The sequence below is a fragment of the Myotis myotis genome, unplaced genomic scaffold, assembly GCF_014108235.1.
Source record: "Myotis myotis isolate mMyoMyo1 unplaced genomic scaffold, mMyoMyo1.p scaffold_m19_p_9, whole genome shotgun sequence".
Lineage (NCBI taxonomy): Eukaryota > Metazoa > Chordata > Mammalia > Chiroptera > Vespertilionidae > Myotis > Myotis myotis.
Window position 1 is genome coordinate 63,886,296 of NW_023416401.1, and position 26,027 is coordinate 63,912,322.

Below are 26,027 nucleotides of genomic sequence, written 5' to 3' on the forward strand. Positions count from 1 at the left end.
ACGTACAGGGGTGCTCCCCTGAGCCTTAGACCTGTGGTCCCTGTTTCCCCTGCCTGCTGCCACCGTCATGGGTCCTGGCCAACCACCCAATGGCCAAGCCAGAAACATGGTACCTTCTCCCCTCCATCAGAGCGATCCCCACCATATGGTTTCTTCCACTTCCCTTCATCCCCACCAGCAATGCCCTGGTGCAGGATGCAGCCCCTGCCCTACCCTACCTCCCCTACTTAGAATCTACCCCGCAGACCAGATAGTTCAAAACTGCCAATCTGACCTACACACCTGTTTTCAGTCTCCGATCAGGCTGCTCTGCAACTGTCTCTGAGAGCCAGAGCCCTTTGCTGTCAGTCCCGCTAATCTCCCCATGCCAGTCACGCTCTGTACTGGCCCCAAGCCCTCTCCTCAGGGTCCTCACACATTCTGTTCCCAGAAACTTCCCCTGTAGGTTCCTGGCAGCACAAAGGCCACCTGGATCTTCATTTCCCTGTTGGGCCAATATTCACTGTGACAGCACAGAAATGGCACTCTAGCCCTAACCGGTTTGGCTCAGTGGATAGAGTGTCGGCCTGCGGATTGAAGGGTCCCCGGTTCGATTCCGGTCAAGGGCATGTACCTTGGTTGCGGGCACATCCCCAGTGGGGGGTGTGCAGGAGGCAGCTGATCGATGTTTCTCTCTCATCGGTGTTTCTGATTCTCTATCCCTCTCCCTCTGTAAAAATCAATAAAATATATTTAAAAAAAAGAAATGGCACTCTACACATATGGATCCCTTTTATGCCCCTTCCCCATGGCACTCAGGTGGCCCTCAGAGGCTGGGGCAGGCTACAGGGGTGAGACAGCACATAGCAGCATAGAAACAGGAGCTTTATTCTCTAATGTGCATACAACAGATTCCTTATACAATCAAGGAAATGGTTTCTCTTTCAGGCATCTCTTTTATCAAAAGAAAATCCATCCTACTTAGTCCCACCCTGGGCAGAAGCTGCCCTGAGCAGTTTTGACCCAAAGCAAAAGGCAATGGGAAGTATAGGCACACTCCATGGAACCCCCACAATGCACACATGCCCTAGGCCTTTGGGACAGCTGTGAGGGGGGCAGCATAGAGCAGCGCTCCAAGACACCCACACCTCCCCACAAAAAGTCACAGCCGGGCTAGGAAGACCAGGAGGGACCAACCAGCAGGGTGTGGCCAGAGCCTGCCAGTCAGCAGCTCAGTGATCAGCATCCATGGCGTCCAAGTATTTGGCTTCAATGATTAGGGGCAGCAGTTTGTAGCTGAGGAGGGGAGGGAATAGGCAGAAAGATGAAGATTGAATCAGGGAGAAGACAGAGGGCCCCGTCCCAGCAGCCCCACTCTTCCACCCAGCTGGTCCCACCTGCCCTCTGCCCACCCTCCCGTACCGGATAGGGATCATGGTAATCATGATGAGGGGGAAGATCATCTTCATGTAGGGCAGGGGGCTCATGCCAAAGGCACAGAGCAGCAGCAGCTGCAGGACCTGCAGCCCCGTGAAGTAGTGTATCTTCCTCTGAGGCACCTTCCTGATATAATGGGTGGGTGGGTATGAGGCCTGTGGGTGGTAGGGAACCAGGTGTGGACAGGTCTGATGTTGCTGTGTCTCCCACCCACATCCCTCACTCAGGGCCAGATGCTCACCTGGTCCTTGAGCAGTAGAACCAAACGCTCAAAGAGCTGGTTGGCATCGATGGAGGTGAGGGCAATGTAGAGGAAGAGGCCATAGAGCACAGGCTTAGGGATCCACTGCAGTGGGACGGGCAGCAGCAGGAGGGAGAGGCCCACTAGGATGCTGGCGCCCAGGCTGGTCAGCCGCGTCTCCTTCACGTTCATGATCCTGTGTGGTCCAGAGCACCGCATCACCTCCAGCCCCAGTCCAAGGGGCCATGCCCCACCCTGGGTCACTTGTGACTCTCAGGCTAGGGCACTGCAGGGCCACATCCCTCCCAGGGCTATCCCACCTTAGGGCCCATGTGACTCTTGCCTCAGGCCTCAAGGGGCCACTGCCACACTCACGTGTCATAAACATGCCCACTCTCCACACGCTGCTCCACCTGAGCCAGTGCCCGCACGTGCAGTGGGGAGTGGGGGTAGGCCGCGTGGATCCAGGGCATCCCAAACAGAGACAGCCCCGTGTTGATGATGGCGATGAGCAGGAGGTCCCAGTGGTAAGCTGTGCCCTTCACTAGCCTGCAGCAGAAAGGCAGGAACATGTATCGGATAGAGCCCCCGTGGACTCCTTGGAGGGGGTCACCCTGCTCAGCCCTCCCCTCCCAGTCCTGTGCACCTGTTCTCTGGTGCGTTAGCCAAGGCAGCCACCAGGTTCTGCTCGATGAAGAAGAGCATAGAGAGCAGGAAGCCGAGGCCCATGGCACTGCAGATGGCTCCCAGGGACTGCGAGTGCATCTCAGCCATCTTAAACAGGCTCTCACGGGGGTTGTAGCGGAACTTGCTCACTGCAGCAAGATACAGACCCTGCTCCAGCCTGCAACTCCATGGAGGCACCCCACCCCACCCCTCCCCACCCGCATGCCGGTCCAGTCCCAACTCACTCTTAATTTCTTTGAAGCCATAGGAGCCAATGAGGGAGAAGGTGAGCACAGCGATGGGCAGGGCACAGTCTGACAGGATCTCCCGCATGTAGGGGTGCAGGTAGGGGCTGGGGACAGAGGAGGGTGTATCAGCCTGGTCCAGGGGCTGTGTTCCCTTCCCCTCACCTCTAGGCCCCCCTCACCTCTTCTTGAACTGGTAGAGGGTGTAACCCAGCCAGAGCGTGCCCAGCATGATAAGGAGGCTGAGCACGGCAGTGTCCCGGTGTGGTTGCTCAGGTAATTGGCTGTTCTCTGGGCTCAGTTCCAGCGGGCTGGCCAGGAGGCTGGTGTTGAGGGCAGTGTGGAAGCTGGTGTTGAGGCTGGTGCCTAGGTCCAGCAGGCTAACCAGGGAATTGTGACCTAAGTTGCGATTCCCAAGTTGGTCGCCATAGTAGTACTTCTGGAAGACTATGGACACAGACCAAAAGGCCTCAGCCATCTGGGTTCTGGGAGATGGGGGCCCAGCTTCCTCCTAGATGTGGGGTGAGGGGGCCCTGAAGGAAGAAGGGGCATCTGGGAGAAGTGAGGGGAAGCTGGCCCCATCAATTTGCCCATCCACCCACTACTCCCACCCCTTGCTGCTGTCCCACTGCCCTGACAGTGCATCTCACGTGGCCCAGGGCCTCTGATCCTGCCTGGAGCAGCCCTGTCACCCTCTAGCACATGTGGCTGCTGCTCCCCAGAGCACCCTGGAGCACGAGAACAACCTTAGCTTGCATGCTGCTTGACTGCCCTGGCCACAGCCCATAATCCCCCATCTTAACTCCGATCCCTCTACAGCAAGTGGCCATTAGGTAAATACTCACTTTTGGTCATGCCCTTGACAGCATCCAGCACAAATGTGATGGAAATGAACAAGGCAATGATATCTTCTGTTGACCTGCCAGGGGGTGATATGCCTCATAAGGTGGGGGTCAGTTGTGGGGGGAAGCTTCCCTGAGCCTCAGTGTGACCCCCCACCTCCTACTGCCATGAAGAGGACCAGTCCCAGGCTTTTCCCCTTGGGGGAGCCCCATCCCTTCTAGGGTTATAGGACCTCAGAGGCTGGCACTGGCTGACCAGATCCCTGGCCTTGGTCTCCCTCCAGTTCGAAGGCCCCAGCAGTTCAGGAAAGGCCCTGTCACCTCTTGAAAAGACTCATGATCAGGCTGAGGTTGAAGAGGGCATAAACTGCAAGGAAGAAACTGTTCCACAGGCCTATCCATGCATAGAAGGTGTTGAAGTCCAGACTGTAGTCATCGCAGATGCCACGGATCACTGCAGGCAGCAGGACAGGGGTGGGCGGTCAGGACTTGGCCGGGGCCAAGGGCCACAGGCACCATCTCCCTACCACAACTCCCACTGCACCGTGAGTGTAGAGGGCCAGAGGCGCAGTTGTCAGCAGCACCACCAACGGCTGCCCAGAGAAGAGCGCATACAAGAGGCCTCCGATGCTCTGCCCAGCCATGCTCTTCTGCACACCTGGGGAAGCGGAGTGATCAGGCAGGCACTACACCCTGGGCACCCCCCAGCACTCCCCCACTGACCTCCGGTCCCTTACCGATGGCGCCTTTGGTGGTCTCATCATTGAGGGTCCCAAAAGCAATCGTGGGCAGGAGGCAGGCGAAGTAGAGGAACAGAGTGGTGGTGATGTACTTGCCCACAGTCCTGTTTTTCCCGATAATGCCTAGGACAGGACAGAGTGTTGGGGATGCTGGACAGGTATACTTGTCCTGTGGTCACACAGGCTGAGCTTCCGGGGACCGCAGAGCACATACCATCAGTGAAGTCCATTGGGTACACGGCGAACCTGCGGGCGAAGTCCTCCCGGATGCCCTTCCCCACAGGGAAAAAATTGTTGTGCTGTATGGGCTATAGCAGGGTGGCTGTTAGCTCTGCGCCCATGCTCTGCAACCCCCACCCAGGCCCACCTTGACCCCCCGTACATGCTGGGATTTCTGGGAGTTGGAGTTTCTGCTGTAGCTCAGTGTGGTGGGGTTTGGAACCTGGCCCATCATGGTGAGCAGTTGTCTCTGATGTACTAGGGCCTCCTTGAATTCTTCCTCTGTGTGGGTCTTCAGGAGTTTCTGGCGGAAGGTGATGTCCAAGAACATGGTGGCAAAGGTGCGCCCCACCTCTGTCGCAGTCTTGGTGCTTTTCTGGGGTGGGAAATAGGGGAATCACATCTGCAAATCATTGTCAGAAAACTACAAGGGTTAGGTTGGGGCAGCCAAAGAAAGGCCCCTATGTTTGAGTAATTTTTAAAAACACCTCTTTTTAGTCAGGAAGGAAATACAACCTTTTGGGCAGTCTCTGGGGGAAGTCAGGGCTTGATGAGGACCTAGCAATATGCTGCAGAGAAACCCAGGAGGGCCGAGATGAAGGGACAGGGTAGAATGAGACCTTCAGATGCCAGGACTGTGGGGCACCCCAGCACATGGAAGAAATGCCCCCAAGAAGACAGCCAGGTAGCCTGGAACCCTCCTCTCCAGGAAAGGAATCCACCCCAAAGACTCCTCCTCACCATCTTGGGTGGGGCCAGCACCAGGATGACGAATCGCACCTCACAGGAATTCTCCCCCCAGTTCTGCGGGCGCACCAGGCGGCTGATGCACACGTGCCGCCTCTGTAGGGACTTGGAGGTGCAGCTGGCAGGGACAGGGGGGGGCACACAGTTGCCACTGCTGGATGGGGAACCCCATCCCGAGTACCTAACTTGGACCCCCAGTGACTTGTATTAGGGATAAAAAAGATGACCAAATGGGATGGGAATGCTCCCCCTCGCCCCCTGAACTGGGTTGGCCAGCCTCTACAGGGACATGGGATACCTGGCTCCACGGTGATACGTAGGGAGGCCCAATGTGGTGGCCTGGCAACTCACATGATGCAGAGCCATGACTGCTGGTATTGTACTCCTGTGACTGTGGCAGTGACTCCTTGGATGATGTCTGACAGCAGGTGAACTGAGGACAGGGTGTAGGGGGATAGGAGGTCAGCTGGCCCACCTCCCTGACCTCCCTGCCAAGGATGGGAGATGGGCCTTACCTTTACCCTCCATGGGGGCCCCAGCATCAGTGAAGAGCATGGCCATGAGCATGTCCAGGTTGCAGTCGGGCTCAATGGTGCGGGGGTTGTAGACTATGCGGAGCACCATGGCCCGCAGCACCTCATCCAGCGAGGTGGCTGTCTCGTTCAGGATGATGCTGGCCCGGGCCAGGAAGCCATCTAGGTCTCGGTGCGCTCGGATCTCTTCCTCGAAGTTCTTTAACTTCAGGTACTGTGGGGACCCCACACAGGCCCATGAGTGAGACCTGCCGCACGACCTGGCCTCTCCTCCATGGTGGCCCCTCCCTGGCTGCCGCTTCCCACCAGGACCAACATCCCCTTCCAGAAGGGAAGGCCCTCGCAGATGAGCTCTGGGCTAGTGTGAGTTCCCTGTGTCGTGCGAGAGGGGAGCAGCCCCCTCCAGCCCCGACTATAGGCCCAGGACTCAATGTCTCCTGTCCTGCAGATGGGCCACTCACCTTTCGAGAGGTGTGGAGGAGCCCACAGCCACCAGGCGATTCGCTGTCTGCTAGAAAAAAGGGAGATGGCTCATGGCATCTCTTCGGGTCTCTCTTGGTGGACTGGAGCCTACCTGCCCAGTCTCCAGGCCCCTGCCCTCCCCGCAGTCTATCCCTGCTACAACCACCATACCAGCCTGGGTGGGCTGCACCTCGAGGTTGACGTTGACAAAGAAACGGATGCTCTCGCCAGACACAATGGAGGAGTTGACGGTGTTGAAGGCCTCTTCTGTCAGGCTCTCCTCATGGGTTTCAGAGGCATCATCTGTGTCACACTTGAGGTAGCCTGGAGACCCAACCACCACCGAGAAAGACACCCCAAGAGGGCCTGGCCGTCAGCGCTACACCCCAAAAGGGACTTCACGACCAAGGAGCTGTTGTCCTGGGCTGTCCCACTTGGTGCACTCTCAGCTAGTGGCCGGGGAGGCCTTGCATAGGCCAGGAAGGCAGCCTCAGGCCCAAGTGGATAGAGTATATAGTCTTGGCCCCATCCAACAACTTTCAACCAACATTCTTCAGCTGCAGGAACCAGGGCCTTGCACTATTCTGACCCATATCCTTCAACCAGAAAAAAAAAATAGGTTCATTCTACAAACTTTTGAGCTAGGAACATGGTGTAATGACACAGTTAAGACTGCCTAACCCCTAACCCCTGCCCTCCTAGAACTTCCAGGTTACTGGACCCAGACCTGCCTGGCTACCCAGATGGGACCCAAGGGAAGCCAGAGCCACTGCAGTATCCACACCCCTCCTTCCCCACCTCATTGGTACAGGCCTGGGGCAAACCATCAAGGCTGAGAGACAGTCCAGACATCATACAAGACCGGGAAGCAGGAGAGGCTGAGAAATACAGCAGAGGACTAACAGGGGATAGGACTTGCAGAAGGAGGTCTCGTCACAGCCTCATCCCCTGGTGGGAGAGGGGCATGCTGTGGCACCTTGGGACTCCCAGAGCACAGAACCCTTGGTCTGCCTCTCAGTTCCTGCAACTGCCCCACAGCACGGGCTCCCGCCAATGGGAAGGTTTCCTGGCGAGGTACAAATGTTCTCAGCTTCCCCAAGTCCTGCCAGGGCTCCCCACAGCCTCTGGGATCACCGTCTGAGACAAACTTCCAACCCTTGTCTTGACCCCTGTCCCTTCAGATCCAGTCCATGCCCCACCTCGATTTCTCATGCCTCAGGCTAGTTGGCCAGCACCCCAGCCATGCCAGCTCCTGCCCTCTGAGTAGAAGGCCCAGAGAGCCTTCTTCAAGGCTCACAGAACCCTTCTCCTCTGGCAGTCCTCCTAGGGCGCCGCCTCACTCTTGGCCCAGCTGGCACCTCTTACTGACCATGGGTTCCTTTTGGCTCACCACTTGCGGGTGATCCCAGGAAAGGGACCTTTGTAGCTCAGAGCCCACCAATGCCCAACACCTGTGCAGGGACAGGGAAGGGCCAGCAGCATGCCTACACCTGTCGGGCAGTGCTGGTTTCCTCTGCACATCCCAGGCCCTGTCCCTCATGTTGTCCTGTGCTGAGCCTGGGCCCTTTCTGGACAGGAGGTGCTAGGCTTCCCCTGTCAAGGCCCCCATGGACTGATGAACCCAAGGTCTGCACTGCACCTAGATCCCAGAGCAAAGCTATTAGGTCAAAAGGTGTCCTTCTGACTTTTGTCATGGAGCTCATGTCCACGAAAAACTCCCCAATTCCAGGCTTCCTTTCCTTTGACAATCTAGTTCTCAGCCCCAACCTGCCCCAACTTCCCCTGTCACCCAAAGCATCCATTATCCTCCCGTGCTGTCCCTCACACTGCCCCCTTCTCCCCAGGACCTCCCCAGCTGACACTACCAGGTCCCTGTAAAGCTCCCTCCTCCATCCTTAGTCCAGCCACATGCCTAACTCGCCTGCCAGCAGCCTGGCACATGCAGTTCTCATGCCCTAGGGACCCTTGGTAAGAGCACATCACCAGTCTGTCCAAGCACTGTCCCACTAGACACCTCTCTGATGGCCCTGCCAGTTCCTGGGTCTGGGCACAGGCGAGGCAGCACAGAGCCATCCCAGAGACAGGGGGAAGGGAAAGTTAGAGAGGAGCTAGCAGGGAACACAGAAGCAGAGTCACATTTCTTTAGAGGCACAATGGCAGCCTCTCCCTCACAGGGCTGGGCAGGGACTGAGGAATGCAGGCATCTAAATCCTTGGCCTCAGGCTGGTTAGATAACCAGAGCATTGTAAAAGTGAACCGTGGGACATCACTAGATGGTCTAGACCAGCGGTTCTCAACCTGTGGGTCGCGACCCCTTTGGGGGTCGAACGACCCTTTCACAGGGGTGGCCTAAGACCATTGGAAAACACATATATAATTACATATTGTTTTTGTGATTAATCACTATGCTTTAATTATGTTCAATTTGTAACAATGAAATGGGGGGTCACCACAACACGAGGAACTGTATTAAAGGGTCGCGGCATTAGGAAGGTTGAGGACCACTGATCTAGATGGCCCAGGAGAGAGAGCAGCCTGCCCTCCCAGGACCACAACACCACCAGAGACCTGCCCGGGTCCAGGCGGTTTCAGCTGCCTCTCTAACCACACCACAACCTCCTTAGAGGCAGGGTCCAAAGGCATGCCAGCACCAGTAGAGGACCACAGACAGGTGGCCGGTGTCAGGGGCACCCAGGTAGTTGGACTAGCACTCCCAGATACTTTCGATCAAGGAGTTCTCTCTGACTAGGCACACATCCATACCTGAGTGTACTCACCTGAATCCTCAAGGTATCCATCCTGCGACATGATGGACGAGTTTTCTGCAAGGAAAGCCAAAAACTGTTACCAGTTCCAACGACCCGCTGTGGACAGTCTCTGGTGCCCATCTGCTCTCCACCCCACACCAACCCTGCTAATTTCTTCTTACCCTTCCCAGGGACCCAACCCAGGCCAACCTCAGAGAAAAAGGAGCAGGGGACAGTAGGAGGGAGGGGCCCGAGAAAGCCACGCCTGTCATTCTTTAGCCCATCCGCTAGGGACTGCCCAGGTGAGAAGGCAGAGATGTTCTCGGCAAGTTTCCTCCAAGGGTCATGAACAGTACCCGGTGAGACAGCGAGGGATTCACTGGTTGCAGAACCCATCAGCCTCCTGGACCGCTGGAGCGAGGACCTGACCTGGCGGAAGGAGGAATCCTCCGCCCTCCCTGTATTATTATCCGCCCCACTTCTCTGGGTTTTCCTTCGCTGCCAAGCCCAATACTTGGGATCGAGTTCTGCTGCGGACACATTGCTCCTCTTGAACTCCTTCCCCCGGGCTAGGGAGCCCCCCACCCGCCTCCCGGCCATCAACACCCATCACACGTGCAGCCCCCAACTTCACGCGCCCGAGCCACACGAAACCGAAGGGGCAACGGCCTCCTCCCCTGGCGCTGCCACCCGCGTCCCGGGCCTCCTGGGAGGCGGAGCCGTTGGTCCGCCGGGGGATGGAAGGGGAGCCGTGCGCGCTCCCCACGCCGGGCCCCGGATGGTCCCGCTGTTCGTGCCGCGCCGGGCGAGGAAGGAAGCCGCAGGAAGGACCGCGTGCGCGAGAGGACAGCGCCGCTAGGCTCGGAGACCCTGGGGGTCGCGGGTAGGAGGCCGGACGCCGATAAGCGAGCAGGGCGGGAACTGGGCGGCAGAAGGGAGGACGCGGTCGGGACGGTGGCGGTGGCGCACACCCGGCTTCCATCCCGGGCGCCCACGTGCAAATCAATGTCGGACAAACAAACTCCAGGTGTCCGAGTCCCGTCAGCCAGAGGCCCAGGGACCACCGCCAACGGGCGGACCCGCGCAGAACGTAGAGGGAGGCCCCGAGGCAGCAGCGAGCAGAGAGCGCGGCGCTCGGGCGCCAGGGACCCCCGGCTCCGCCCCGCCCGCTCCCAGGCCCCCAGCCCTCCGCGGCCACCTCATTGATGCCAGAACTTACGAATCTCAAGACGGCGAAGCAGAGCATCAATTCCGTGCTCAGCGCCCACCGTGGGCCTCTCTCCACCACCTCTCTCCCCGCCAGACCACCCACTCCCTCCAAACCGGGCTCTCCCCCCGGCTGGAAAGCCCCCACGACCCTCTCGCCCAGATGCCCCGAGGCCCTTGCAGGGGTGGCACCCGCGATGCCCCAGGGCCCCGACGGCTCCGAGTCCCCGCCTTCGCTGCGGAGAGCGGACGGCCTGCCGTCGTGCCCGCCGGCGCAGGCACCCACCGCCAGGCTGGAAACAGAACACACGCCCGGTGGCCGCGGCGACGGCCCCGGCGATCGGCTGCCGGACGGCTGCACACACGCACGCACCCCGGGCTCCGCACCCCGGGCTCCGGCGCCCCAAACTGGGCGTCCCGGGCGGGACACCGCAGGGCGCTGGCGACACACCCCCGCGCGGCGCCTGGGTCCTAATGCCGCTCAGACGCCCCGCCCGGCGCGGGAGGCCGAGCGGCCCGGGACCGGTCCTCCCCCCTCCCCCCCGCCCCGCTCCCTCACCGCACCCGGTCCGCTGCGGACCCGCTCCTCCCGCAGCGCGTGGCGCCGACGCCAGATGGGTAGACACGGCTTCTCGGGGCCCGCGCGCCCGCCCAGGCCTCGCCGGGTGAGGGGCTGGGCGGCGCTGGAAGTTTCTTCGAAGGAACCGGCGGGGCCCCGGGACCCACGGAGTCAAGGCGCTGCGGCAGGTCGGGGAAGGGTTTCCTCCGCACCCGCTTTAAGCGAGCTGTTGGCCGCCGCCCCCTCTTCTCGGCAGGGGGCCTCCGCGGGGCCCGGCCGCCGCCGGCTCCGCCCCCTCCATTCTGCCCAGTTGCTCGGGCGGTAAACCTTCCTCCTCCTCCTCCTCCAGGAAGCGCGCCTGGACTAACTAGAGGGCGGACGCGCCTTCGCTGGGCTCCGCCCCGGCCCGCCGAGCCTGCCGGCCTCCCCATCCTGCGGCGTCGGGTTTGCTCGGAGGGCGCCTCGGGGTTTCGCCTCCGGCGTCGACGCGCCCTTGGCTTTCTCTTGGGCCAAGGTCTTGGCTCGCGGCTTCTTTCCTTCCCAAGATGGCCCCGCCGCCCAGTTCCCCTTGTTGGACTGGCGGGATCCCGGCCCTGGACGCGCCTTCTCGGGCTCCTCGTTGTTCGTAGAGGGAGGCAGTGAGGGCGCGCGCGCGTCTGTGTCGGGAGGTGGTGGTGCGCGCGGGCCCGCGGGCCCGATCTCCGATGGGGTCCGGCCAGTCCAGCCCATGGGACGAGCCTTGACCTGGCCTTCTTAGCAAATGATTCCACCACCGTCGGGCCCTGGATTGACCCGGGACCTCCCCAGTGTTAACCCCAGGTCCTCTCCACCCTTGCCGCCAGCCCAAGGACGAGCAGCGACTCCTGCCCTCACCAGCTGCTGGCATGGGGTCCTGAGCTGCTGTTCTGCAGGCATGGCGGATGGCTGGCCACACCAGCAGAAGGTGAGCCCACCTGTGCGAGTGGCTGTCCTGCCGCCCCCGAGGGCTCCTGCAGCGTTGGGGGAGCCCCATGCAAAGACCTGGTGAATGAGACTGACCCGGTTCATGTTCCAGCAAGACAGGAGCACATTAGGGTGCCCCTCTAGGCAGATGAGTGGCTTCAGGGTGGGATGGCCGTGACCATCCTGCTCCCTACAACTGCAGTAGATGCTGAGGAAGATAGCTGCCTGCTTCTTTCCACTGTGCATGCTTCTTGCTTTGGGGTGAGCAGGAGCTGGGAGGAGAAACGGGGTCATTCTGGGTACCCCACTTCTCCATCCTCAAGCTCAGTGGTTCTCAACCTTCCTAATGCCGTGACCCTTTAATACAGTTCCTCATGTTGTGGTGACCCCCAACCATAAAATTATTTTCGTTGCTACTTCATAACTGTAATTTTACTACTGTTATGAATCGTAATGTAAATATCTGATATGCAGGATGTATTTTCATTGTTACAAATTGAACATAATTAAAGCATAGTGATTAATCACAAAAACAATATGTAATTATATATGCTTTCCGATGGTCTTAGGCAACCCCTGTGAAAGGGTGATTTGACCACCAAGGGGTCGCGACCCACAGGTTGAGAACCGCTGCTCTAGCTGAACCCCCCCTCAGCTCTTGGCTCGGACTTTGGAGTCAAGGGGTGAGAGATGGAGGTTGAGGGGGAGCCGAAGAACAGAGAGGCTGACTGCCTAGGGAACAAGGCTGGATTGGGGATGTGTGTGTTCGGGGGCTGGACCCTTGAAAAGTCACCTGTTTTGCCCCCAGCCTCACTGGGGCAATGCCTAGGTTCTGCATCAGCTTCCCTGTGTCACCAGCAGCTTCCTGGAGGTCCAACACCTAGACCTTACAACCCAATTGTTCCAGGAAGCCTATTTGGGTTGGAGGGGCAGCCTCATTCTTGCTGCCGCCTCCTCCTCCCGCGTCTGAGGAAACAGGAGCCCACAGCAAGGCCTCTCCCAGTGGCTTATGGACCTGACTCGGAGGAACTAGCGCTGTCCCCCTCGCCCCCGCAGCCTCAGGTGCTCGCCCCGGCTGCAATGTGAGAAGCGGTTTCCTTCAGTCTCCCACCCACCACCAGCCTCTGTCTGGATCAGAGGCTGAGGTCTCCCCACCTGTGCCCCCCTGGGTCCTTACACAGACAGTATTTCCGGAACCCAGACATAAGCACACACACGCCTCTCATTCCCTCCCTTGGGGTCTCAGACTTCAGTGAGTTGTGGACACAACCATGGGCGCTCGGTTCCATAAGCCACATCATGGCGTTCCACTCTTCCCCTTGTGCTGCTGATGCCTGGAGATTTTAGTCTGAAGTGAGAAGTGATTCTGTAGTATCTCATTAAAAAACAAGAAACACTTCCTTGAGCTCCTTGCTCCAGATACCACCCAGTTCCTCAGCTGCGCTTCAGAGCATTTTCCTCGTTATCTCTACTCCTCTGTCTCCACACCCTCTCCCTACTTCCCTTTGACCCACTCACACCCGTCTTTGTCCTCATCACTCCACTGAAATTCTTGTCAAGGTCACCCTGCCTCAGCTTTCTTGCCAGCCCTTCCCCCACCTCCAGCAGCACCCAGCACCAGGAGTACCTCCTTTTTCTTGCAACATTTACTTCCCCTCCCCCCTCCTCTGACCTGGCCCTAGGGGTTGGCCTATGCCAATCTTTTCCTGAATCCATGGCTCTCAACCAGCCACAGCTGACAATCAGGGAGCTCCTGATTTCAAATGCTACAGTCTATATACCCCCCCACTCCCCAACCTGGATGGCTAATAGGCAATTCAAATAAAATTCATGCAAAATAGCCCTGGCTAGTTTGGCTCAGCAAATGGAGCGCTGGCCAGAAGACTGAAGGATCCCGGGTTTGATTCCGGTCAGAGGCACATGCCTGTGTTGTGGGCTCGATCCCCAGTAGGGGGCATGCGAGAGGCAGCCGATCAATGATTTTCATCGTTGATGTTTCTATCTCTCTCTCCCTCTCCCTTCCTCTCTGAAATCAATAAAAATATATTTAAGAAAGAAAGAAAGAAAGAAAGAAAGAAAGAAAGAAAGGCTCCACTAGAAGGAAGGAAGGAAGGAAGGAAGGAAGGAAGGAAGGAAGGAAGGAAGGAAGGAAGAAAATAAAAGAAAAGGAAGGAGGGAGGGAGGGAGGGAGGAAGGAAGGAAGGAAAATTCATGCAAAATAGAACTCTTGAGTCCACCCAGGTACTCTGGACCTGGGAGTCACAACAATTCATCTACATCTGATCCATGAGCAAGTTTTGTTGGGTTTACCTTAGAAATAAAGCACAGTTTTGCCCACTTGCAACTCCATCCTGGTCCATCATCTGGCCTTCTGACTTGCCCCCAACCCATAATTCATTCTCCACTTTCAAGGGCTTCTCATGGCACTTAGAAAAACAACCCAAACTCCTCGTTGTGGCCTACAGGTAAGGCCCCTGCCTATTTCTCACCTCATCCTGTACCTCCTGCTCCCAGGGGAGTGCCACTCCAGCCACAGTGGCTGCCGGCTGTCCCTTCAATACAGCCAGCCCACCTGCCCGGAGGCCTTGATAGTGGGGTGTCTGAAAGGCATGTGCACAGCTCTTACCATGGCTCATTTCATCCTGCTCTTAGAGAGGCTTCCCTGGTCACACCACCTAAAGTAGGTGCCTGTGCCCGCTATGCAGACCCACATGGTCCCTTACTACAGCAAGGCCTTATTCATTCTTACTCTACTGCCTGGCCCCCATCCCCCTGCCGAACTGGAGCTCTCTGAGCGTGGGGCTGTGTGTTTCACAGCGAAGCTCCTAATACAGTAGGTGCTCAATAACCCTATGATGTATTGAACGCATGATCGATGTCTCCATGTATAGTCTCAGAGGCTTTCGAGACAGTGAAGCCCTCCAGATGACCTCTTCATCCTCCATTCCCCTAGGGTTTTCCAGCCAGATACTCCTGATTGCCTCTGCCTCCTTCTTCACACCCTGGCCTCCACAGCCATTACCAAGTCTTTTTTTTTTTTTTTTTAATATATTTTATTGATTTTTTTACAGAGAGGAAGGGAGAGGGATAGAGAGTTAGAAACATCGATGAGATAGAAACATTGATTCAGCTGCCTCCTGCACACTCCCCACTGGGATGTGCCCACAACCAAGTTACATGCCCCTGACCGGAATCGAACCTGAGACCCTTCAGTCCGCAGGCCGACGCTCTATCCACTGAGCCAAACCGGTCAGGGCACCAAGTTCTTTTATTTCCACTTCCAGTCTGCTCCTTCCCTCTGTCTGTGCCTTCCTTGGATCCTTGGCAAATGTGACTTCCCACATCTTGCAGCCATCAGCTTTCCCTGGAGTCACTCAGTTTTACAAGCTTCTTGGGGCTCCTGCTGCCCAGAGTAAGCAGCCCATGCTGTTCCCACACTGTCCCTTTGGTGCTGTGGTGCGAGTTGGGAGAGGGAACGTGGCCTCCAATGGCCTCCCCTCACCTCCCCTCTCTCCTGAGGAACATCTGCAGGCTCTATTGGGTGGGAGAAAGACCCTTTGGTATCCAATTAACACAGCATTCCCAGTTGCCATCTACCCCTTCTGAGAGAAAGAACCAGGCTCCTATAAGGGCAGCTAGAAGGGCAAGAAGCCACCAAGGCCCTGCTCCCATCAGGACAACATCCTGAGTCCCCATGCCCTACTCCCGTCCATACTCACCGTCAGAATCCAGCACTGGACAGAGGTCTAATGGCTCTATGCTCAATGGTTCTATCTGGCCAGCAGATGGTTGGGCAAGAGGTGCCAGGACTGCTCCACTGTCCTCACATCAGGCCTTCTGTCTTCTGACCTGGGGTCCAATTCCACAGCCCAGCATCTCAGCCAAGAACCTCCCAGAGAACAGACACCACCAAACACTGACCTACTGTCGTCCACCCTTCTCCAGTGGCCACAGGAGATAACCACGTACCACCCCACTGTGTGTGTTGATGCCTCACGGCTTTTCCTAGCAAGACCCTCCGAGGCAGAGGTGCATCACATCAGAGTCCCGCCCACCAAGAGCTTGCTGAAATTCAGATCCCCAGGCTGGGCCCAGGATTTTCATTGATAGGTCCTCTGAAGACACCAGAGGTCTGCATTACAACACGCTCCTCAGGGCATGCTGAGGGGTGCAGAGAACCTGAGGATAAAAGCCACAGGGCTGACTCCCCACCCTCATCTATCCCCAGGCCCTATTTTATTTGAATCCCATCACCCATACCTGAAGCCTTCTAAGAGTTTGGGCAGAATATTAACCCCCTGGCCATCCTTGCCCTTCTTGGCCATTCTGTGTACCCCATGTCCTCCACATCCCTGGCTCTCGTTCTCACTGGTCCCCTATGTCAAAGGGCTGCCCAAGGTCCTGCCTCAAGCCCACCATTCAGGGCTGACACTGCTTTCAGCACCACTTCAGACCACCCTTCCTGCGAGCTGCATCCAGCCCCTCGCAGGAAGCTGGATGCACGGGTAGGGCAAGTTAGCAGGAAGACACAGAGTAACACCCTCAGGTCTTTCTGAGTCTTACGATAATTTTTATCTATAAAACAATGAGGTTGAAATGGAGTTGTTTTGGCTAGAAATTTCCATGAATTTTTGGTTATCTAACTATCTTTCCTCTTCCTGTTGTCCTTATTTTGCTATTATTTGTACATTCACCCAGGCATGAAATTTCAGAGTAAGACATACCAGTAAAGTTTAAGTATTTGAAGCCATGAGAGGAAAAAAAATTAAACTTCTATATTGGTATGGGAAAAGCAGTAATAATTGTAGGGTAAAATGGAAATAAGTTCACACTTTATTTGATTAGCATTTTTTACAGATTTATAGTCATTAGTTTGACATAAAATTTATTGACCCTGATGAAATTCCCCCCCCCCTCCGCCCCCCACATAATTTTGGCCGGTCAATTGAGCAATGCAGAGGCCTGGGGAAAACAGTAATAATTTGTGAATAAACAAATGTATTTTTCTTCAAGTTTTTGGAGGATGAAACAAAAAGTTTTTGGAATTGTTTCAGTATTGGGGTTTTTTCCACTTTGGCTTTTTCCACTTCTACCTTGAGGTCGTCCTCTTCACTCTTGTCTTATTAGTCATTTTGTCTTGTCAATTGTTCCTTCAAAATCATTCTCTAGCTGGTCCACTTCTGACCCTCACCAATGTGGGGCAGCAGTCCACCCCGCACATTATGTGATTTTCCTTTTGTTTGGGAATAAAAGGATTCTTAAACAGGCTCCTGTGGAACACTGGTGTCCCTGGGTGTGCTGGGGCATTATAGTGCCAAATAATGGTGGCCTTTTCTCGGTCTGCAGGGGGAAACGGTCTTAGTGGACAGAATGTTTTCAATTAAAAGTTTGCTTTCCCCTTGGTTCAAGATCACCACCACCACAATGGAATAACCTTGTGCTTGCTATCACTTTCCAAAAAAAAAAAAAAAAAATAGCAGAAAGCAAAATTTTAAAAATCAAGTAGGATTCTGATTTCAACGGAAAAGCTCAGGGGTGGCCTGTAGTGCGATGTATAATGCTGGTTTGGGGAGCAAGCTCTTCTTTGGGGGATTCAGCTCTCCAGTGAGCCCGGTGTGTGTGTGTGTGTGTGTGTGTGTGTGTGTGGTGGTGGTGGTGTGGGGGGGGGGGCGGGGGGGGGGGAGTCTTGGAAATGCACAGTGACCCGATGCCAGGCCAATCAGAATACTTCTGACCACTGTGACTGGTTCAGGGATGGGAATGGGACTCCAGACTTTGGGGCTGCCCCTGGAGAGGGAGATTGGGTCTTCCTTTTGGGGTGTTAGGCTGCTGGTGGCATACAGGGAGCTTACTGCAGGGGATAACGTGGATGGTGAGGGTTCTGATGAGATCTGAGTGCCTGGGCCCAGCTGAACTTGAAGCTGGTACTACCCTGGACTCCTCTTCCAGGAAACATCAATGATGAGAATCATCATGGATCCCTTTCCGTCATGGATCAGAAATGGGGTGTATGGTCATTTTCTTTGGGCATGACTCTTCCCTAGATTGTACGATAGAAAATACATTGGTATTTCTCCAAGCTCCTCAGAGAGCCCTGTGATTTTCAGCAGCTTGACCTGAAGCCCTCTGCTCCAAATTTCACTTTCCACATGCCTACCCGACCTGGATGCCTTGATTCAGGGGCTCCCTCTGTTGAGCATGCCCAGTATCCCCTGTGGGCTCCAGGGTGGAGACAGACTCCCTTTCTGGTTCCCAGGAGCCCTTTCCCATTTACTGTCTCCCCTTTCCTCCCTGGCAATTTTTTGGGAGTAATTCCCAACCCTTGGCAGTTTCTGAGAAGCACAAGCACAGACACTCCAAGGTTCAAACCTGGCCCTGTAGGTGGGAGGCTGGAGGGCTCTGAGGAAATGGGTTGTGGAGTGCATTATATAGCTGCCAACTTCCTCCCACAATTCTCTTAGTTCCTCTCAGGCAGTTTTGCATGTGGTTGTATGTGACTAATTGATCACATAGGATCTCCAAACCCAAGACCACCACCCTCCCACCCAGGGGAGGCTGCACCCTTCACTGTGGGCCAGCTTCCAAGCCTTCCCACTGGGGCACTTGCCTGGTCCGGAGGCCCCTGTGTGCAGGGTGGGACAGGAAGTAGGGTCTCTGTGGACATGCAGCCTCAAGGCGATGCCCCACCCTGGTTGGCTTTTTTCTGGGAAAGGCAGAGGCCCCTCCTCCCCACCCGGTGGGGGTGTGATCGGTGCCCCTGTTGGCAGCCCCTCCAGGCCACCTGTGATGGGAAGTGCCTGTCCTGGCCACAGGCAGGGAAACCGCTGGGCAGATGGGGTTGGGGCCTGCAAGGGGGAAGTTGGGCATTTGGGTTTCGTTCCTCCAGAGCAGTGATTTTTCAACCTTTTTCATCTCCCGGCACACATAAACTAATTTCTAAAATTCTACAGCACACCAAAAAATATGTATTTTGCTAATCTGACCCCAAAAAAGGTATAATTTCGATCCATTCACACTGGAAGGCTATTGTTGTGCTGGCTGTTGTCATTTTTTTAAAATTTGATTTTGTTTTTTTTTTTAAATATATATATTTTTTTATTGATTTCAGAGAGGAAGGGAGAGGGAGAGAGAAAGAGAGACACCCATGATGAGAGAGAATCACGGACCGGCTGCCTCCTGCACGCCCTAGACTGGGGATGGAGCCCGCCACCAGGCATGTGCCCTCACCGGGAATCGAACGGTGACCTCCTGGTTCATAGGTCGAGGCTCAACCACGGAGCCACGCCGGCCGCGGCTAAAATTTGATTTTGAGAAAGAGAAACATCGATCTGTTGTTACACTTACTCATGCATTCATTAGTTAATTTTTAAAAAATATATTTTTATTGATTTCAGAGAGGAAGGAAGAGGAGAGATAGAAACATCAATGGTGAGAATCGTTGATCAGTTGCCTCCTGCACATCCCACACTGGGGATCAGTCCCACAACCCAGGCATGTGCCCAGGAATCGAAGTGTGACCTCCTGGTTCATAGGTTATCTCAACCACTGAGCCACACTGGCTGTGCCATTGCTTGATTCTTGTATGTGCCCTGACCAGGGATCACAGCCGCAACCTTGGCTTAGCAGGATGCTCTACGCAACTGAGCTATGCAGCCAGGGCTTGTCATTTTTTTATTTGACAATCTAAGGGAAAAGAGGTCAGTGCCAAAAAGAAAATGAAGAAAAAAAAGTAAAGCAAAATAAAAAAAAATAAAAAAAGAGGTCAATGCCCCTGACTAAATGGTCAGAGATTGCATGTTTTAAAAATTCTTGCGCACACTGGTAAGTCGCTGCTCTGGAGTTCCGGGGCTTGGCGTCCTCTGCCTTAGAACGTGGTTCCAAGGCCCATGCCACTAGGAGCCCAGGGAGGGTGTCTGCGATCCAAGGTGGGCAAGGACAGTGGCTCTGCCACCTGGGACAGGTACTGCACCCTGCGTGCCTTGGCTGTCCCCCACGTGTAAGGCGGAGTGGCCGCCTCGCAGAGCTCTGTGATTAAACGAGGGGATTGGTCTCTGAAGCAACGATTCCTGCTGCAGCCTAGAATCCACAGAACCCACAGCCCTGAGCTATTGGAGATGAGGGTGGGGGCACCTGGGGATGCGACGACTCATAGGGACCTGTAAGCCTGGGATGGCTTTTCTCTGAGACCCCGGGAGTGCCCACACCAAGCCAGAGTGGTTTCTCCACATAGAATTTTATTCTAAAGGCCACTCTGAGGTTTGAGGAAGGGAGGGGGAGCCCCAGCAAAGAGGCTCTCTGCAGAAGCAGAGGGGCAAGTACCCGTCCCAGGTTGTGGGCCATTTCCTCAGCCCCACCCCAGGACACCTCGGACTGGGTCTACAGGGACAGCAACAAAGGGAGACCTTTCTTGTTCAGTGATAGTTTATTGGTCCTTAGCATCACATCTGTTACCAAGGTCAATTCAAATACACAACTGCAGGTAAAAACATGTAAAATAATATAAAAATAAATTGAAGGCTACTTTAATATATTTACTGAATTAAGTAGTGTAATAAATACTATAATAAGCAAAAAGCTTCAATCACACAATTCAGTTTCACTGAAGTTACAGTAGTGTTTGTAAATGAGTTTTAAAATTTAAGTTACAAATATTAAAGCACTGAAAAACTAGTATAAAAGTGAATTTTGGCACGTAAGTGAGCTCTTCTTCTGTCATTAGTATTTGACAACCTAAGACAACGAGGAAGCCATTTCTCACCTACTTTTGAGGTACAACTATCCAACTAGGTCAGCAACATGCTGGAATGAATACTTAATAGTTTACAATCTTTGAGTTAACTTTTCCCTTTCGAGAAGCCTGAAGAGCAACTCAGAGCTTATTACTGTGCAAAAATTCTCCAGAATCCTAATTGAATTTAGGAGGGAAGTTTTTCTTGTGACCTGCAGGGCCTTGTGTGCAGGCTGAGGTCAGAGAGCCCCAGGGCGTAGGGGAGCCAACCTAACTCCTTGCCAGCCGCCCCTTCCTAGGGTAATCCCTTTTCTCCAATTTCTGCCTCCTCCCTCCAAATAAAATAAAATAAAATAAAAAATCCCACATCAAAACGTAAAATGACCCATAACTTCAGCGATTTCAACAGCATCACACTCACTCTGGGTGATATAAAACTGAAGCTGCTAACAGGAAAGTTGGCAAAAAGCATGTCAGCCCCTGGAGGACTTCTGCCTGTCCCTAGGAACCCTCACCCGATGTCTTTGCTGGGTCCTTAGTATCCACTTCTAAGGTCAAAATCTAAAACACAGTGTCATGGCCCTTCCTCGAGAGGCAGCTAAGCCCCCACCCTCCACCTGGAGGAATCAAGTGGACATTAAACTTCACGGTCAGAACCCAGAGGCCCGCAGGTTCTGGAAGAGGCAGTGCGGAGGATGCACCCCGGCCTCAGTCCTCAAAGAGCTCACACTGTGCACTGCCAGTGCGCCTCTTCGTCAGGCACAGCGTGTGCCCCAAGGAGTGAAATGCCCTTTCACCTATGTGCCCCTTCACACTCCTGAGCAGGCTGAGGAGTGTCTAAGGAGGCCTTAGCCAGTTTTGCCACTTGGCTTTTAAACTTAACGTTTTGACTTTTTTCAATCACAGTTTCATATTCTGGTTGAGGTAATCACAGTTTTCCCTCTAAGAGGGGCAAGTTGGTGAGAGAGCATTTCTCCGGACAATGGTCAGAAACCAAGACCACCACGTAAGTACAACCCCACGCAGTGGGAAGACCCGCTGCTATGGGCGGGTTCCGACCCCTCTTTAAAAACTCTTTTGTGCAGCAGCCAGGAAATGGCTCGAGTTCCAAGATCTGGAGCTTTCATTTAAAACTTCACAGCAACCCACCTGGAGGAAATGGTCCCACCCACCCCACCCACCCCTTTTCTAAGGCTGCTCAAGTTTGAGTTTTTAAAAAGAGCTCGGTAGAGCTAAAGGAAGCTACAAGTAACTCATTGCTTATTTAATCAATTGCACTTAATATCTATATTATTGATTCTGGAGCAGAGGCAAGTCCACTGTGAACCCCAAACTCTGGCCAGCCAGACATTAGGGGCTCCCAGACTTGGGCTCCACACCTGGGGCCTTGTCACCAGCAGCTTTGGGAGCTGGGACTGGAGAACACGAGTCTTCAGAAGCCTTTCTTCATGCAAGATTTCTTACTCAGTAGTACTGGAGTTTTGTTCATTTGGCTTCAAATACAAATTGTTTTTTCCTAATACAAGTACGTGGTAGCGACAAGCCCGTACAATTGCTTTCGTACTTGCATGCAGGCCTCTGTGTGACCAGGCACACAGACTACATGTGCTCCATCCTTTCTCTGACTCCTCTGCACCAGGGGCCTTTCTCAAAAGCCCCACTACATTACTGGAAACTTTGCTGGTTTCGCCTATGTGCTTGTTCCTAAGGCATGCAAAACAACAACATGAAATTCAGAAAGCATTTACAACCTAGGCAGCTGAGGCGCTGAAGTCCTAACAGACATCACCTAAATACCGGTGCCTGGGACCTCCCCTTCTCCACACTAGTTCTGGAGGTCAGCATGGGACATATCTGTAATTCCCCTCTGCTTTACGGTCCAGCTGAAAACAAAGCCACTGGAAGGAATTCTAATTTGCACATTGGAATTCTTTGAAATTCCTGGTCCTCGGGAGCCCAAAAAATCCAGGGCCAGGAACAATGCTTGGGGGCACGAATTTCCTGAAGTTTGTGGCCGAAATCCAGACCTTCCCTGGCAAGGCTGAGGGGAGGGTTAGGTGCTGGAGACTGAACCCCATTCAATGACACCCCCAAAAATGATCAGGACCTAAAACTGAGCAGTTGCAGGATGCTCCCCTCAGCAGTGAGGCAAAGCATCACCAGGGAGCCTTCAGCAGCAGGTTTGCTCTGGCCCCTGAATTAGGCAAACAGGAGTGATACCATAAGGGGACTCAAAACCAATCCTGAGGGGACTGCTTGTGTCAGCTCAATGCCACACGCTTCTGGAAAGCAGGACGCCTTCCAGTTTAGTCTGTAAGAATAAGCCCCTCATTTCAGAACAGCTACTGATCTCAGCCCCAGCTGACTCTGGGTTGGGCAGGGGCAGAGCTTGTGCTGTCCCCCCAGGACTGGCCCAGGGCCAGGAGGGCCAGGTCCCTCAATGGGAGGAGCCTGACCAGGAAGGCAGGCACTGGGATAAGGCTCTTCTGGGACACTGTCTTGAGGCCTGAGGTCTGTGGTGGCCTGGCCCTCCCCAAGGGTGGCTCCAGTTTGGGTAGCTAGGGTTCCTTCTGCATCCTAGCAGCTCCTCTGTGCACTCCAAATGCTTCCCCACATGCACACAGTGTTTCAACCACCCAAAGGAGATACTGCGAGAGACCTGGAGGTCCTGGACTGCCAGCCACACACACTGCAGTCCTTGTCTGCTCATGCTCCATGTGGACCCATCCCCCCAAATCAGTGGTGCAGGTGATGCTCTTCAGCGCTGCAAGGAGAATAAAGACAACATGCATTCAAGCCAGCACACAAAGGCCAAGGAGAACGAAGACAGCCCCTGCGGGAGGGGCCTCTGGAGGAACTGAGGCTAAGACACCCGTCCTGTCCATCTCAAGTGGACATTCTGCAGCCTTCCTCTAAGGCTTCTGCTCGAAGAGATCGTGGTATTCCTGCTGCTCCAGCTCCCGGTTATACTTTTCGATCTCCCGGTTGGCTTCTTCCACATAGTCATTCATGAACTGGTCCATGACTGGCATCTCATTAAGGAAGAGAGCCATGAACCTGGAGGACAAAAAAGCCTGCCCTGGCCCAGAGGGATCTGTGGGCAGGTGAAGGGGGGAGGGGGAGACTCTGAGGTAGTGCCTGCATAGAGGCTACCTGATGGGCTCTTTTATATACTGACAGCACCAAAGCTACAAAGAATGCGGCAGGGGTTGGCACAGGGTCCTTCATGAGGTCTAGACCTGTGCCCTTCAGCTTTCATTAGCACACAGCAGCACCCTATCTACATTTTCACAGATTAACTACTGTAATCAGGCCCCTTCTCCAACATGTAAATTGAGACCTTGATGACCACAGAATTGAGGATGTCACATTTAAACTACAACCCACAGGATTATATCAGCAAGCACCGAAAGAAGGAGAAATTCAATTGAAATTCAATTGACCTTAAGAGGCCAAAATGAAGTCCGCCTCTGTGCTTCGAGGCTCCCAGAACCCAGCCTGCTCCAGGGCGGGGCTGCCTCGCCTCTAGCAGACACTCTCCTTACAGATAAGCTTCCAGACACCCCCAGGCCCAGATCCCAAGGATACGTGGGTGAAAATCAGTCTTGTCTCCAAAGAAATTGACAAACTGGGTGCCATTATAAAAGTAGCCTGCAGGTAGGGGGTCCAGGTGGCGTTTAACCTACAGGGAAAAAAGAGTCCTGTTAGAATTATCTGACCGCTTCCTATCATTCGCTCATTCATTAAAAACAAAAACAAACCTATTATCCTTGCAAGATAGCCCACTCCATGGAGGCTGTGTGTCAGGGAGTGACGCCTCCCCACAGCAGCTCTCAGGCCATGACTGATGGAGGTCTCCGGCTCCTGGGGAGGCACTCTGCGTGCCCCTAGTGAGAAGAAACTGGTTGTCCACAGTGGTCCTGTCCTGGTTCGATAACATACCCGTTGTTGGCTGTCTCCCCTTCCTTCTCTCTGTTACTTTCCCATTTCCATACTCGTGTCTCCTAGAATCATTTCCAAAATAAACTACCTGCACTAGACCTTGTTGAAGGTTTGTCTTCTGAGGTGCTCACGGTGTCCTGCCCAGGAGCACCCAGGGTTACCCAGGTCCTGTAGGGCCTGGATATGAAGGGCTCTCCTCGCGTCCAAAGCAGGGGCTCCTGGAGTCCCAGAGTACTCTCTGCCCACCTGCACATCACTGGGACTGGTGATGTGGCTCATGTTGGGGCCTGTGTTCCTTTTAGTCTTTGCCTCCAAACTGTCAGAAAAGTCTCCTGTGGAGGTGGGAACTGGGGCAGAGGCTGGGAGTCAGCCTGGAGGCCAAGAGGGCTCATCAAGGGGCCTCTTGTCCTGGCCTCAGATTCACACATTACCCATAAGCAGCTTTAGGATCTAGATAGTTTTTCCTGGGACTTGCTGGTTTGTGTAGACCAAGGGATGGGAAGGAGAGAATAACTTCTTCCGCTGTTTGAACAGGGTGACAAAGCAGGGCTTCAGCTGCTCCTAGATCTCATGCCCAGGTGACAGCAGAAAATCCCAAAGGATGAAGCTACACAAGCTTGGAAGGACAGCCTTGGGATATGGACGAGCCTTAAGCCCTTAGGGCAGGGTACTCACATGGATGTTCCTGATCTCCTGCTGGGTCAGCATTCCCCTGGTCTTCAGGGCTTTCCTCTGAGGCTTCTGTGCAGAGATGGAGGGAGGGGTCAGGTCCCAACAGAGCTGATGGAGTACCTAGGCAGGTGAGGGCTCAAGGGGCCAGTTATATGACTAAGACCCCAGTGGAGGGAAAGCAAGCACTGGCATGACCTGGACACAATATCCTGCTTGTCTGCCCCTCGAGAAGACCACTCCCAAGCTTTGTGTGCCGGGGGACAGTGGCAGAGGAGAGACCAGTGCTTTTGCAAATAGTCATGTTCCTGCCTCTGCAGATTCTCATCCCTAAGGCCCACCAGTGACAGACATGCAGACAAAGGGATGAGGTCCCATAGTCAAGCATCATCAAGTTTATCCAGGTAGGACTGAGAAAGACACAGCCTACAGGCAGCCATTCCTCAGTATAAAAGACAGGTTTCCACTGAGCATCTACAAAGGCCCCAGGCCCCAGTCAACTCTTTTTCCAGAGTTCTAGGATGAGTTAAACCCCCAAGGCTGTGCTAAGAGGCTTAGCACCGAAAGCATGCAGTGTATTGAAGGATTTTAACTCCATAACTCGAGAGTGTGTGTGTGTGTGTGTGTGTGTGTGTGTCTGGGCTAAAGGTGCTTGTGTGCATTTACAGGAACCTCCCCTTCCCCAGCACCTGTCTCCAGGGCCCGGGGCTCACTGCTATCCATACTTGGAGTCTTGATTTGCAAAAGGCTCTTCCCATATCTTTGTTGTTAATTCCTTTCTAGAGGGAAAGCCCAAGAACAGGAGATTCTGGGCTCAGAACACAGGAGAGTTTTGAATAAGGTTCAGCTAAGAAATGACATTTTGAGTTTGGAACATCAGTTTGACCCAGGGTCCACATGAACCAAGTAGGTTTCACCCAGGCCCTACGAGGCCACCTAGTAACCCCAGTCTACTTGTGGAAGTAGAATTGGAAATGTCTGTGAAAACAAGTTGCCCTGAGTTTGTCTGAGTGGCTGCCTCCCACTCTCTAAGTGTCCCTGAAAGTGCTGGCTGAGCTGAAGCGGTGGGGAGTGGGGAGGAACCAGGGAGACTGTGGGGGGCCTTTGTCTCAAGGCCAGCAGC

The 26,027-nt window shown here is 54.4% G+C and overlaps 2 protein-coding genes across 15 annotated transcripts in view; both read right to left on the bottom strand.

The window, feature by feature from the left end:
- Positions 1–843: 843 nt before the first annotated feature.
- SLC4A11 (solute carrier family 4 member 11) lies at positions 844–10,829 on the bottom strand. 9 transcript variants are annotated; one of them, XM_036321649.1, is made up of 20 exons: positions 10,624–10,829; positions 8,889–8,933; positions 6,283–6,435; positions 6,111–6,160; positions 5,632–5,863; positions 5,468–5,549; positions 5,111–5,234; positions 4,533–4,745; positions 4,365–4,458; positions 4,148–4,273; positions 3,955–4,068; positions 3,732–3,864; positions 3,414–3,487; positions 2,751–3,015; positions 2,569–2,675; positions 2,304–2,472; positions 2,033–2,206; positions 1,658–1,853; positions 1,402–1,571; positions 844–1,275 (listed from the first exon to the last, which is right to left on the bottom strand). In XM_036321649.1, the coding sequence occupies exons 2-20, from the start codon at positions 8,917–8,919 to the stop codon at positions 1,212–1,214; spliced, it is 2,571 nt and encodes an 856-aa protein (XP_036177542.1). In that variant the 5' UTR covers positions 8,920–8,933; positions 10,624–10,829; the 3' UTR covers positions 844–1,211. The 9 variants fall into 9 exon arrangements, with proteins under 9 accessions (XP_036177542.1, XP_036177543.1, XP_036177541.1 ...); XM_036321650.1 differs by having other exon boundaries at positions 10,629–10,784; XM_036321648.1 differs by lacking the exon at positions 10,624–10,829 and adding an exon at positions 10,351–10,541.
- Positions 10,830–19,968: 9,139 nt separating this feature from the next.
- CUNH20orf194 (chromosome unknown C20orf194 homolog) overlaps positions 19,969–26,027 on the bottom strand; it is a 137,163-nt gene continuing 131,104 nt past the window's right edge. For 4 of the 6 annotated variants that reach the window (XM_036321833.1, XM_036321832.1, XM_036321830.1 and 1 more), the window contains 3 exons: positions 24,911–24,976; positions 23,882–23,975; positions 19,969–23,318 (listed from right to left, as the gene is read on the bottom strand). In XM_036321833.1, coding sequence (XP_036177726.1) covers positions 23,206–23,318; positions 23,882–23,975; positions 24,911–24,976 — 273 coding nt within the window. In that variant the 3' untranslated portion in view covers positions 19,969–23,205. The other 2 variants (XR_004969914.1, XM_036321834.1) reach the window with 2 other exon arrangements.